Source organism: Cyanistes caeruleus, chromosome 8, assembly GCF_971803275.1.
Source record: "Cyanistes caeruleus chromosome 8, bCyaCae1.hap1.1, whole genome shotgun sequence".
NCBI classification, from domain to species: Eukaryota; Metazoa; Chordata; class Aves; order Passeriformes; family Paridae; genus Cyanistes; species Cyanistes caeruleus.
The window spans coordinates 9,353,489-9,367,367 of record NC_141708.1 but is presented as its reverse complement, the minus strand read 5'-3'; the positions used below and the strand labels follow the sequence as shown (position 1 = coordinate 9,367,367).

At 39.7% G+C, this 13,879-nt stretch overlaps 1 protein-coding gene across 1 annotated transcript in view; it reads right to left on the bottom strand.

Moving 5' to 3' along the window:
* Positions 1 to 230: 230 nt before the first annotated feature.
* LOC147651859 (uncharacterized) overlaps positions 231 to 13,879 on the bottom strand; it is a 154,912-nt gene continuing 141,263 nt past the window's right edge. Inside the window, exon 9 of the mRNA XM_086900496.1 lies at positions 231 to 773. Coding sequence (XP_086756622.1) covers positions 710 to 773 — 64 coding nt within the window. The 3' untranslated portion in view covers positions 231 to 709. The remainder of the gene's footprint in view (positions 774 to 13,879) is intronic.

Sequence of the window (13,879 nt, the reverse complement as noted above, 5' to 3'; positions counted from 1 at the left end):
ATTCTTTCATGTTCAGTATCCTGGAAATTGGGCCAAGTATACACCAATGACAGCAGATACTTAATAAAAAGCATGGCAAACCCTACAAGGAAATTGTCTGCCTTCTTCCCTTTTCAGGGTAGAGAAGAAAACTTATTTTCATCCAAGGCATGCCTTTGGCCTGACCTCTTATAAATCTCTTTATTTTTTTCAGATAGAAGGGACATGGCAGCTGCAGCAATACCAAGCTGTGCTAGTGGGCACCTCTGGTGACCCAAGAAGAAACTTTTTTATTTGGTATATACATGTATTTTTCTCCCAAACTTCTCCTTTTTTCTTCTGAATCAAATCACCATGGTCCTGTTCAGAGCTGCTAAAAGTTGTTGCTGAAGGAAGCAAGCTGGAGAAAGTACTCAGAATACCTCTAATGGTCCCAGGTGCAGGAGGAATTAAGCTCATTGCAAGAAAAGGTTTTGAGGCTTTGACACATAGGCAAGTGGAGGCACTGCTTAGTGTCCCTTCTGGGTACTCCATCCTTTCTTGTTTCTCCTGCAGGTAGGTGGGATTTCACTGACAACAGCTGAGCCTGAATCCTTGGACAATCTGCACAAAATGCATCTGGGAAGAGAGAAAACCTCTCTCCTCCTCCTCCTCCTCATTTTTGCACATCCACACCTACGAATTGGGCTCTCTCTCACCTTGCTGTCTGCAGTCAGTTTTCATTCCTCCTTCACTGAGGCACATCTTCTGCTGAGGTATCATTACCTCTGCACTCAATTCTCTCACTGAATATCCTAAAAAGAAGCACAGTGACATTCTACAGTGTGTGAAAGTGAAATAAAAATGTTTCCTTTTCCCCTATGTGATAGAAAGTTAGAAATCCTTACCCATCCCTGTGGTTTGGTTATTCTAACCTGATCAAGTGCCACTTAATGCTTCTTTATCTTACTGTGTTAGAAGCTGCAGCTCATGTGGATATAAAACTATGTAGAGCAGAAATTATAAATGGCCCCAAAAAAAACAAGGCCAGGTTTTCCATTTTTTCTTCCCCAGCCTTGGTGTGATTCCCTACCTCTGAAACCAAGGACAAAGGATATAAATTTTCCTTTGGACATAGGTGGTTAAGTGCACACCTATACAACACAGCCTCTGATGTCTGTGAAAATGCATTCATTTCATTCTGGTCCTGTAGAGAAGAGGAATCTTTGTTGTGTGTTGGGGCCCTGGTGTTAAACCCAAGGGTTTGCAGAATGTGATCACTGACACAGCAAGAACAGAATGACCTGACATCTTCATCTGCCCTAAAGTGAGTGGAACTGAGCATGAAAACAACCAGGCAAACAATATTTGAAAGCTGAGGTTGCTAGAAGCCAGCCCAGCCCAGCACTTGTTGTTACAGAGTCATAAGATTAAGGCACAACAGGAAAAAGGCAGTATTTTCTATTAGCTGAGATGAAGATGCAGGTAGGAAAGGAGCAATACAGGTATCTGAGCACCCACCAGCAGTGAATAATCATTTTTTTTATATTAGACACCTGATCAGTTACCACTCAGCTTGCTCTGCCTGGGAGCAATGCCAGGATGACTCTGGTTTCCATGAGGATTCCCATGCTCATATAAACTCCTGTCTTTCTTCACCTAACAACCATCCTTACTCTTTTTGTTGTATGACACTTTTATGGCAAATACAGTCAAATTAATTTTAATATTTGCTGTGCTATTTGCTCATTAACAATAATAATGTCATCACTGAACTTCAGCATGCTGTCTGGTCAGACAGCTCCTACAGCTAATGTTCTTCTGTGGGACTGAAAGTCCTTCTTTGAGTTTTCACATTATTCAACATGAGGGCCTTTGATCAAGCTCAAGGTTAGTACTGCTGATACAGGGCAAATGGCACTGATAGGAAATGGGAAATCCTTCTTCCCAGAATCTCTGAAATCGGTTCTGCTGCAATAGATGTCTTGGCATCTCACGCTGCCATTACCATCTCCAGGGTCTGAGTGCCTCCCAGGTCAAACCAACACTCACCTCCACCAGCAGGAACAGAACAGATTTCAATTGGAAGGGACACAGAAATATAATTTGGAATACCTGAAACTCAGTATTGTAATATCTCAGTACATTTAACAGAGTCAAAAGTACAGAATATCCTAATTTTATTTTTTTTCTACACTTCCCCAGATTTGGATTAGAAAGCATTTTTTTTTTAATGTTGGCAATATTCAGAGAGTTCTGCTATCACCCAGTTTTTTTGGCATATACAGAGAACTGTTAGAGAACTCCTACTGATGTATTTGCAGAAAGCATGTGATATTGCTTTTTTGGATAAAACCTTCTGAGAAATCCTAGAGTGTCTGAAGTACCAAAAATGACTAGTCATAAATGCACAGCAATTTATCCCTAGTTTTCTCTAACAGTAGGGAAATGGCCTTACCATAAAATACAGACCTTTTTTATAACTTGTCATATTTTATGCTTCACCAAAAGAAGCTGAGTTCTAATCAACAATGGTTAAAGTTTTTAACCAAAGTTCAAGTACTGTACAAAACCTATGGGTAAAAATTTTCTAGTTTTCTTTATTATTATTAAAGTAATTTTATGATTAAAAAATTATTTTTCAACCAGCACTTCCCACAATGGCTTCTACTGACTTTGCAGACCAAAGAAATAACAAAAAAAAGGGAATAAGCTTCCACTGAGCCACAAGAACGGCTGCCTCACCCTAAACTTGCCATTTTCTTAATGCCCATCTTCCTACATAAACATTACGTTCTATATCACATATTCTTCCCAAAATGATCATCTGTAGCACTTTTAATCTCTGGAATACAATTTCTGCTGCACATTTAGGAGTTAGTAAAAAAACCTTGGGGGTGTGCTTTGCTTGGACATTCTGAGAGAACTTTGCTCACAAGGGAAGGTGTGAATAACACTGGTGCAATTTCTGTTGAAGCTTTAAAGATAAACTTTAATTCCCCAGGCTTTGGGTAAGTTTTTGCCCAATTCCCATTTTTTATTTCCTACAGATCTGACATGTACAATCTAAGTCCATCTCACAGAGAATGAGATGATTATTTCTTTCACAATGATATTTCTTGATATTTCAGCTGCTCTTTCTGTCTCTCATGTTCAGAACAGCTGGAATTTCTTGGTACCTCTGGAAAAGTGACATTTCTCCTCTCAGCTTCTCAGGGTAGCTCTGGCTGTTTTCTCATTAGGCTCACAGCAAGAAATAAATGAAGCAGGTAACTGGCACTGAGATTTTGATTCTGATGGGATCCCTGCCACACAGAGAGCTATAGCTGTAGCATTAAATATGTGCTTTTAGGTGAGAAATAAAGATATAAAATAAGCTGATGATCAAAACTCAAGTAATGCAGTTATGGCTCTATCTGAAACAAGATATTTTGTGGATTCCTCTTTTGTTCATAACATCCTTTAACAGGTTTGACTCCTGCAGTGGAACGATGCCCCATCCACAGTTCTTTCATGCCAGCATAATTTGTAATAACAAGAGTCTACACACCCAAAAAGCCAAACCTGATTCTGCTGTTATCTCCAGGGGAAAGTAGCTTGATAAGTCAATTTAATGGAAATCATGTTCATGCAGAGATAAGAAGATTCCTTACAACCAAATTTTATCATCAGATTTGGAGCAGCATTGTTTTGTGCACTGTGGAGAGCTGCCTACTTTGCTAGTGTTGCCAGCTAAGTGTAAATAGGTTATTTAAAAAGGGCTGTGCTTATGACTGAATTGCAGTTGTTGGCACTGTTTTTTGGAGGCTATTCTGGTTCTGATTCTACTTTGAGAAAATAATAAGGAAGCAAAAAGCCTCAAATAATGGTGAGAACATGAATACTGAAAACACTGATAAAGCTCTCAAGATTTGAGGTTTTTGTTTTAGTCTACAGGGGGAACTATGATATTGAAGATTATTATTATTATGTGGCATAAAAAAATTTGAAAAGTTCTTCTTATACATATTAAGGATAAATTCTTTGTAGTATACCAAGAGAGATTAAATTGAGCATATCTAATATGAGCATTAGAGAGATGGAGACATGTACAAGAATGCTATCAAAGTTCAGTGAGGCAGCTGTCCTTAAATACTGGGAAATATCTTCATACTGTTGAAAATTAATACAATTAAAGTGTCATTTGAGCTATCTGAATCTGAGCTGTCATAGAATGTGCAGGTCGAGGTACCTTCTTTTCCATATTATTTATATTTGTATGCATGTTTAAATATTTTCTTTTTCATCTTAGCTCAAAAGATACGACTTGTGTTGGCTTTATTATTTATTATTTATAACCTTGATACATATTCATCTTATACTCTGTTCTGCTCAGGCACATTATTCATTAATATAGTCAATTACTTCATTGTGCAATCTTCTGGACTTTGGAGGTGGTTTATGATTTTCATGAGTTGCCCAAATTTATTTGTCTTTGCATCTGAAAATAAGGAGTTCCCTACCTTATTATAATTTGTTTTATTCAGTCCTGACAGAAATGCTTCTGAATCCATTGGTCTGAGGTGGGAGACAAGAAGATCTGATTCTTTCTGGTTTTATTATTTTTATGTCAATGAAGTTTCTTTGTCTTGGAAAGAGCTGCTCTTTCTTTATTCTAGTTTCAATTAGAATAGAATCAAACCTAATTTAGGGTTAAGAATGCCCATGCCTGATGCACTGAGTGCTTGTAAATAGCCAGTTCAGGTTCCCAGTGAAGGCCTGCAAGTTATATACCTTTAGTATACAGTCTAACCCTATAGTCTGCAGCTGTATTTTTTATTATATTGATCAAATGCAATCAGGCTCCTACAGTGATAAGAGAAAGAAGAATCTATTTGGCTTGTTGAAATAAGATCTTTGCATGGCATAATAAACATTAGTTACACTTCATTCATTAAATTAGTCACTTCTAATTAAACTAACATACAAGGAGTGATTTTTACGTTCAGCTATTGCCTAAGTTAGGAAGTATAATAAGTTAACTGGAGCAATCAGTTCCTTAACCAGCACAAACTGATGCAGCCTTACTGAAATTCAGCGTGACTTTGCAATTTTACCACAGGGGAGACACTTGCCATTCAAATTCAGATTTCCTGGCTTGCAATCTCTTGCACAGTAACTCTTTCACAAAGATGCCTACCAGAGTGGAATTTGCATAAGGTTTTCTAGCTGCTAACACAGGAACCTGGGGTGCTGGAATTATACACACTGTCAGTACGGGAAGCGCTGGCTGCGCTGCACGGAGACAGGCACTGCCTGGAAATGTGATGGGTTCTTCCCAAGGGGTCTGGCTGTCAGCTGCTTTTCCCTATTCTTGTGTCAGAGCAAGCCAACTTTTACCACCTGTTCTTCAGAATTACAGGATAAGAAGGAGGCTCCATATTCTGTTACTCAGAGAAATGTCTCAGGAGCTGTGCGCTTTCGGTCTCTGCACGGGTCGTACGACAGCACCATGGAAAGGACACACAATTAACAGCCTTCTGAGCTTCTGCTAGCACTACATTATCTGGGTTGGTGGGTGCAAGACCCATAGCAGCTGTCCAGACCAGGATCTGGGTTTCTGCATGGCCAGGGAGGCAATGAGCTCTGTGTGAAATCCCTGCAAAGAGTACCCTGCACAGAAACAAGGAATCCCCCAAGTGACTTTGCAGTGAAACCACCTTTCTTTGTTCAGGAAATTCTGACTTCCTCTGTTATTATAAATAATACTCTCCTTCAGTGGACACCTTTCTGTCTGCAGCATCCCCAAATTTAGACCTTATAATACTTAAGATAAATGAAAACCAGGAAATCAAGACTTTGTCCTCATGCTTGCTATGACCCTGCGGAACAAAACATATTTTCTGTGTATTTCCAGTTGTTTTAATCCCTTGCCCCCTTCATGTCTGATTATGTAGACTGAAAGATTTTCTATGTTTTCTACACTATTATCATCTCTCTCTGTCCTGACAGTGCTTGGGGTGTAAACATTGGTTTCAGACCCTTTACACTTTTGGAATGAATTGTAGGCTGCTGAACACCGTGTGAAATGGTATAAAAAGAGATACTGTAACAGAAAAAATAATTCTAACAGACATTCTACTTAACTGAAAAAGTCAGTGGTTTATAGTTTCTCCATTTCCAATGAATCAGCTGATCCATAGTGGTAAAAAAAATCATCAGGCAGTAGCTGGTCTAAAGTTATTTAGGCATCTTCAAAGAGATGAACAGTGCATACTATGGTGAAAGATCTGATTAGTTAGATAGTCTATAATGTGATAGGATGGCTGCTGAAATAGTGAGTGTTACCCTGGGTGAAGGAACATTTTCCTGCACAGGCATTATTGCAGAGAACCCAGTGTATGCCCTTCCTAAACTTATGGACCCTTCAAGCAATTTACAGTCTCTGGGCCTTGCTTCGTGTTTTAAGACAGTGTTTGTCAGATACATACTCAAAACTTTCTGATTTATACTACATATGAGGGCAATCAATTTTTGTCTTAGCACTTTTTTCCCCTATTTTTTCTTTTACTAATGAACCTGACAAATACCTTTTTTCTTTTTTTTTTGTTTTTCAGAAATAACATACAAAAATCTTATTTTCATATCTGTTCATCTGTCTACACATCCTGCTAGTGATAAAAAGTTCACCTTCCAGGGAGAAACAATCCAAGCCTCTGGTATTAATGCACTGAATCTTACATTTTAAATAATGCTTTTTCACCTTGGAAAATTTCAAGAACTGCTGCAGTTTTCAATTTCACTCAGCTGGGGATGATAAGAGGCAGTGTCTATTTCCACATAAACTGAGAAAAATGAATCTCATTATTTTTGATGATGTAGCAAAGAAGTAATGACCCTGTGGGATCTTATTACATGGCTGAAAGTGAATTAACTTTGGCGTAACCATATCGAGTGAATTACTCTAATGATCTATTTCCTAACTCTTATGGGTGATCTCATAACAATGCTCTCATAATCTGGGAGTACGCATGAGAGCATAAATCGATTTTGCTTTTCGAAATTCAAACTTCATTCTCCAGGGAAATCCCTGAGACACTTTGTCATCACATTGCTGAGGGAAGCAGTTGCTCCTGTAGGTGATGATGACACCTTCAGTGACAGTGATAAAACTGGTCCAAAGCACAGGTATTCACATATCACCATATAGATGTAAAACTGAGGGTGGCCCTTGTGTGACAGAGGAGTTACTGTCTCCCTCTGACTGGTCACCCCATCCACAGGACAGGCTGAGGGAATTGCAAAGCCACTCTGCCTGGAGAACTGTCATAAACATGGAAAGAAAAGAAGCTGGAAGTTAAAAAGTAGAAATTTTCACTTTTACAGGAAAGGCTTGGTTTTTCAGCAGAGAGATCCTCATGACTTTCTGTTAACCATATCTTCTGAGAGATTTGAAATTGTGGACATTAAAATTCATTAGTAATTTACAAGTTAGAAGATGAAGGGCTAAGTCTCTCATTTTTGTTTTCTGGGCAATAATTATTTATCAGAGTTTGAAATAACTCTATCTAGGATTTCTCATTCATCAATGTCCAGAGCAGGGTGTAACATGGAATTAACTTCTTCTGGCTTGGTAAATAAGTATCCACATTGTATTTAAACGCATCTGCAGTGTGGCTGACCTGCCCTGGGTCAGTGAGGTTCTGCACAGAGCTAAAGCTCCTTGGGGACTGGCCCTGTGCTTCATTCTGTTTGCTGCTTCCTTGTCCTGGAGTCTCAACATTACTCACTAAATTTGCATAACACTAATTAAGGATGTGATCAGACAAAGTAACCATCAGTAGTTCTGTCGTGCACTGCGATTATTTCAAGTTGAGATGTGAGTAAATAAGCAATTTCAACACAGGGATTTTAATTCCCTAGCAGCAGGATTAATGAGTTTGCTTTGCATTGGTCACCACTGACGTGTGAAGTGATGGAAAGCAGAGGCGGCCGAGGAGCAGAGGTAGCACAGAACACTTGTCCATGGCCACACTCACCCTGCTGCTGAAGCCTCTCCCCTTCCTGATCTTGTTGCTTTAAACAGTTGTTTACCACAAAATCCTTAATGGAAGAAAGCATAATTTTAGAGATTAATTTTCTGGCACCTGGGAAAAGACCAGCTGTTGGGTGACAGCCTGTCAGATTTTTTTAAACAACCCACATTAAAAGGCAAAAATACTATGTCTGACAGGAGCAGCAGCAGTGGTTGTGCCAGGCAGCTAGTACAGCAGGTGGGTTCTGAGGCACTACAGCACATATGCTGTCTGCCACAAAAGCTCTGCAGCAGGACATGAAAACTAAAACTGAACATAGTAGAAATGGAGATCAAGTAGTGTCACTGTCCTTAGCTTCCCATCCTGCACAGAGGCCTGGAAAGGGCAGAAGAGGTGTCATTCAGCCGTAGTCAGCACACGTTTTCCTTGTTAAGGAATGAAGTAGTTTTTTCCCTATGCTCACCAAGAAAGAACTGGAGCAGAGAGCAAGAAAAAAGCAAAGCCAGGAGGAGCTGGCAGTGGAGCTGGGTACCTTCTCCTTCTCCTGTCCCCCTGGGGGTCCCTCAGCTCTCACACTCACCAAGATGATTTTATTTACCAAGAGCTGTTGCCAGCTGTTTGCAAAGATAGACAATAAGAGGACTCTGAGGCAGTAATGTGCATTACCTGAGCAGTCCAGGTTTGAAATCTTGGTATTTTTCACAGCATTTTCCTTACCTGCCTGGGAATAATAAAACTGGTAGCAGTCATTTGAAATAGCATGGAGCAGCTGTTTGCACTCCTGCCTAGCATAAATCTCAAACCACTTATAGTAGCAGCACACTCAACCTGAGCTACAGATACTACTGAACTCTAGTGATAAAATCTGATTTCCTTTTTGATCAGTTTCTCTGTGCCTGAAGTATTTCCAACACACTGTCCTTAAGGAAAAGAATGAGATACACTGAAGCAAATCTGCTGAAACATCATTTGGCACTACAGGCACCATCAAGGATGGAAAAACTCTTGGCAGGGACTTTAGCCTGTTATCGTGTGTTGGTTTCCATAATAATGATACCTTTTCAAGTGTCATAAACTATGGCAGCATGTTCATGGCTGTCACACTCCCCCACCAGAGAGGGCATCTGAATTTCCTTCAGAGAAGTAAGTCAGGACTGATGTTTCAGAAGTCATTCACTCCAGTCTCATTGACTCAGACTTTGAATGGATGATTCATCTTACTCTTTTCTTGTCATCTACCACTAAAAAGTTCTATCTTTAACCCCTTCCTGAAGGCTCCTTTGACTGATCTGATTATTTTCCTGGCTCCTGAAGTCTTTTTGACTCAATCTGATTATTTTCCTCCTACTCTTCTCCCTTTGCCTGTTGCTCTCTTTTTTCCCCCCAGCTGATGTTGTAGAATAGAGGAGCACTGGAGCAGAGACCTTGCTTGTCTGCTTTCATAGAGGTTAAAACTGAGCAAGTCCACCACAAACTTAGTGTGCTACCACATTCTAAATTATAAAAATGAAAAAAACTACTTGACATCCAAGAGACACAGATTAAACTGCTGAGAGAGAGAGGCATGTTTTTTAAGGACAGAGAGACACTTTTGATTTTGTTTGACCTCCTCTTAATGCAGGCTGTAGAATATCATGCAACCACCTCCACATTCAACCCAACATTGTACTGGAGAACCAGAACATTTCCTTTAGAAATTTAGCCAGATATCAAGATTACCTCTGGGGAAGCAACCACCCCAAAGCTATGTGAGGCTGCATTTTTCAGCAGTTAGGAATATAAGGCTACATCTGCAGATGCTAATGATTAAACACAATTTCCTCTGTGGAGCCCTCCTATTTTCTCCTTTGTGCCTCTGCCCTACCAGGATTTAAATGGGGAGGAGAGATATTAATTAACATTTGTCCATGTCTAATTCCTCAAGTGAGAAATGAGGGTGACCCAAAGGTATGAGGACAGAGCATTACTGCATTGGCCTAGCATTTGGGAACTTCTCAGTTTGTTATAGCCTCAATTTCAAACTACATCTGTGCATTACATACAAACGGGTTAGATAACTGCAAAAATAATTGCTAATTTAAGACAGCAATGCAAACATTTTTGACATTTAAACATTATCCAGAAAAGGTGCATAACCCTTCTATTTGACAGACGTGAATAATAAAAACTCACATTAGCACTCTTCTGGGGTAAAGAGAGGAGGAACACATTTCTATTATTTCATATTTTTTGTAACAAATTAAATCATTACTATGCTTCAAAGACTGATTAATTCCTCACAATGCTGGTCTGGACATTTTTTTTAGTTCCTTTTTTTTCATGCTGCTACTGCTGCCCAAGTGGCCACTGATGAATGCAACAGAATATTCAGCATTGCAAAGGAAAAAAAAATACTGGAGATTATATTCTTTCTGCCTTCCCAAAGGCCAGCTGCTGTCCAGCTCAATTTATCTCCTTCCTCTCCTCACCCCCTCTTCACCCACAGGTTTCTTTGACTCACATTCACTTCAGTATATATTTTCTCTTGCTCCAAGGGTAATGTGTCCTCCTCCTAAGGAAGCCTGGTGAAATAGAAGAATGGGTGGAAAGATTGACTCACACATAAAGTGAAGATCTACATTTCCAGTGTGCTTTACAAATGACAGAAAGTGACACTGACAATGGAGAAACTGCAATACTCCCTATCCCAACCTTGTGCATGTGTGGCTGTAGCCACAGCACGCTGACATGGGTGTACTCAGGATCTGAGCTCTTCTGGCATCTCAGAGGCTGACCTTTGATTGTGTCAAGTTTCTCTGTAAAAGAGAGTTTAGTTGAGCTTGATTTTGGTGGTGACCTCACCAGACTGTGAGCAGGGCCAAGCTTTTTGTCTTTTGTTCACCTTTGTGTAGCTAGGGTATGATTTATAGCAATGTTCCTCTTCTGTGCAGCACGTTGTATATTAGGATAGTGACCTCAGCTGATAACCTTGCTGTCCATGCAATACAGAAAAACAAAATTATATCAACAGAGAGAAAATTAAAGAAGGAAGCAGAAAGGTTAAAAAATATAGCAATGTTCACTTGACAGATCCAGCTCATGTAGCACTGTGAGGTAGAACATGTATTTCTACTCCTTTTATCAGCTTAGGTATGGCTGTAGAAATGTCATGTAAATGGTCTCAAAAAATGAATATCCTGAATATGTGCTATGCTATATATCAAGTTATTTTTAAGCACTGATAATACAGTCCCTTCTGTCATTTATTCCTACTGAGGATCTCTCCCTAGCAAATAGTGCTGCTAACACTGCTTTATTCCTTGGCATCCTGGCCCAATTCTGCACTCAGGTTTTTTCCCATGTTTCTAATTTGCCTGTTTGCTGTCAGCTGCCCATGGCAGGGCTATTGGGCTTGACTGAGATGAGCTGATTTTCCCAAGGCAGCCTTGGGACTGTGCTTTTGTATCAGTAGATGGAAAGGTGTTGATAACAGACTGGTGTTTTAGCTGCTACTGAGCAGTGCTGGCACAGCACCAGCACTGTCTCTCCAGCATTCCCCCCACCATGAGTAGGATGGGTGGGCATGGGAGGGGACACAGCCAGGATAGCTGATCCAAACTGGCCAAAGGGATATTCCATATCATACCATGTCTGCTCAGCAGCAGGGTTCCTCAGGGAAGTTTAGGCAGCCTGAGCAGCCCTTCAGCCACTCCTGGACAGCAGCTGTGCACAAAGGCAACGTGGTCTGGCAAAGTAGAAATTAGGCCTTGCAAGCTTTGCTAGAAATCAAATCTTTTAGGCAGGAACTGAACACAGAGAAAACAGAGGATATTGCAAAGGTGTCAAAGGACTTCAGGAGTCTGGTGAGACTCAGCCCCCTGAATCATTTAGACCTTCCTTATACGAAGAGAGAGGAATTATCCAAGGATCTCCCAGTGCTTTACACAGAGAAAAACCCAATCTGTGTACTTTGGCAGAGCTCCAAAGGAAAAAAAGCACAGGGGAAGATGGATGAGGGACACCACAAGGAAGATCACATGGCTTTCTCCCCCAGATACTGCACTGCCTTGACTGGGCTTTTAAAGAACTTATAATGCTGTGTTCAAAAAAGTCCCGCAAATCAGGAAAAATGTCTTTTCTCCCAAACAGGAACAATGTTTTTCACCAGAAAAGTTGTCAAGTCAGATGAGAAAAAAGAATATCAAAATGTTATTTTGCTTGTCATTATGCAGGTCATTTAGCCTTTTAGAATCTATTAATTATTCTTCTTTGTCTAGGCTCATTATAAAATATCCAGCTGATACTGCTATTCTCAGTAGCCTGAGGAAGATACTTTGATGTTAAATGCTGTGCTAACAGGAACATTTACAGAGTTGGCCAGGGTTTTTTAGCTTGTGGGGTTTCTTTGGGTTTTTGTTTGTTTGTTTATTTGGTTTTGCTTTAACTCCCTCCAATTTAACTCACTCTCATGTAGCCTGTTGCTCACTTGACCTGAATTGAATTTGACAAAACTTTGTACTAAAGCAAGTGATACTATTTTTCTGTTTTCCAACAGGTTTTTTCAGCTATTTTTTTAGTCTTTTCAGATTGACCTATGAAACAACAATTTTCTGATCCATTTCTTCAACAGTAATTGTTCCTGCCTATCTTAATCACCCAGCATACAGTGTGTGCCTGAGGACATATTCCAAGTGATTAAGATGATTTCCCAAGGATGTTCCATATGATCCTTATTTGATTTACATCTCCCTTCGTTTTCACTATTGTCTTCAAAATTGCAAAGGTTTTATACAGGTTTTTTTTTTGTCTTAGTTTTGTTGGTTTTTTTTAAGGAAATTATGCTGAGAACTTCTCACTGCATTAATGCTTCTGATGCTCAAGGGTGTTGGTAATTTGTGTGTATGTAATTACAAAATTCTGGTTTGCTTGGAGTTTTGTCCTTTTATTCACCCTATATAAAATGTTAAGAGTAGCAGAACCACAAATGCACTTCATGGTATTTCTGACACTCTACTGAACTGAAGATAAAATCTAATAATAACCTTCGTCATAAAGCAAATTTCTTCTTCTAAAGAGATGTTGAACAAGCTTTTTGTGGTGTGCTGTCTAATAACTCAGCTGGCCACAAGGCTTCTGCATGGCCATACACATGGAACACGAAAACCATCTGCGTTATTCTGCAGTTACTGGTAGAAAAATGAGATATGAAAATGTCACAGCAGAGATAAAAAGATTGGATAGATGCAGCTATAATACCTGGGATAAAATTAAAAGTGTTATCTAATTTTGTGCTTTAGGGAATGAAGTGAACACCAGCTTAGTTCAGGAATAAGTCCTTCTTCTGAGAAATGTATACCCTAGAGCACAAATGGTGACTGATTGGAATAGTTGGTGACATGGCTGCAATTTTTCATCTTCCTTTGATGAAAATGCCTTCATCATTCTCAGACATTAAATGAACCGGTGCTATCTTGTGGTTTAGAAATTCCCTTGTTTTGATAGACTTGTCATTCCTGTGTCACAACAGAGCTGATTTCAGGTTGGTCTTGCCTGGAGAAAAACCTGGTGACAATTCTCAGCTGCAAGGACACATCTGTATCAGTTTGCTAAATAGAATGGGACTCAAATTTCATAATTCATCAATACATGGCCAAATAAGCCATCAGCTTGTGTGGGATTTAGATATGGGGGCATTTCAGAAGTAGCTTGATCTCTTTTTTCACCTCCTTTCAGCTGTGCTCTTGGAAACTCAAAAAATTGGGGAATCTTTGAGTTCCTCTGGAGCTGGCAGTTCTACAAGAGTAGGGCCAAATATCCACCAAATGCAAACCAAAAGACATTCACTGACAGTAATGTGACAAGAACAGGTGACTTTGTCAGAGCCACTCCAGGTTATGACACCTGAAGTTTTGACCCTGAACCGATGG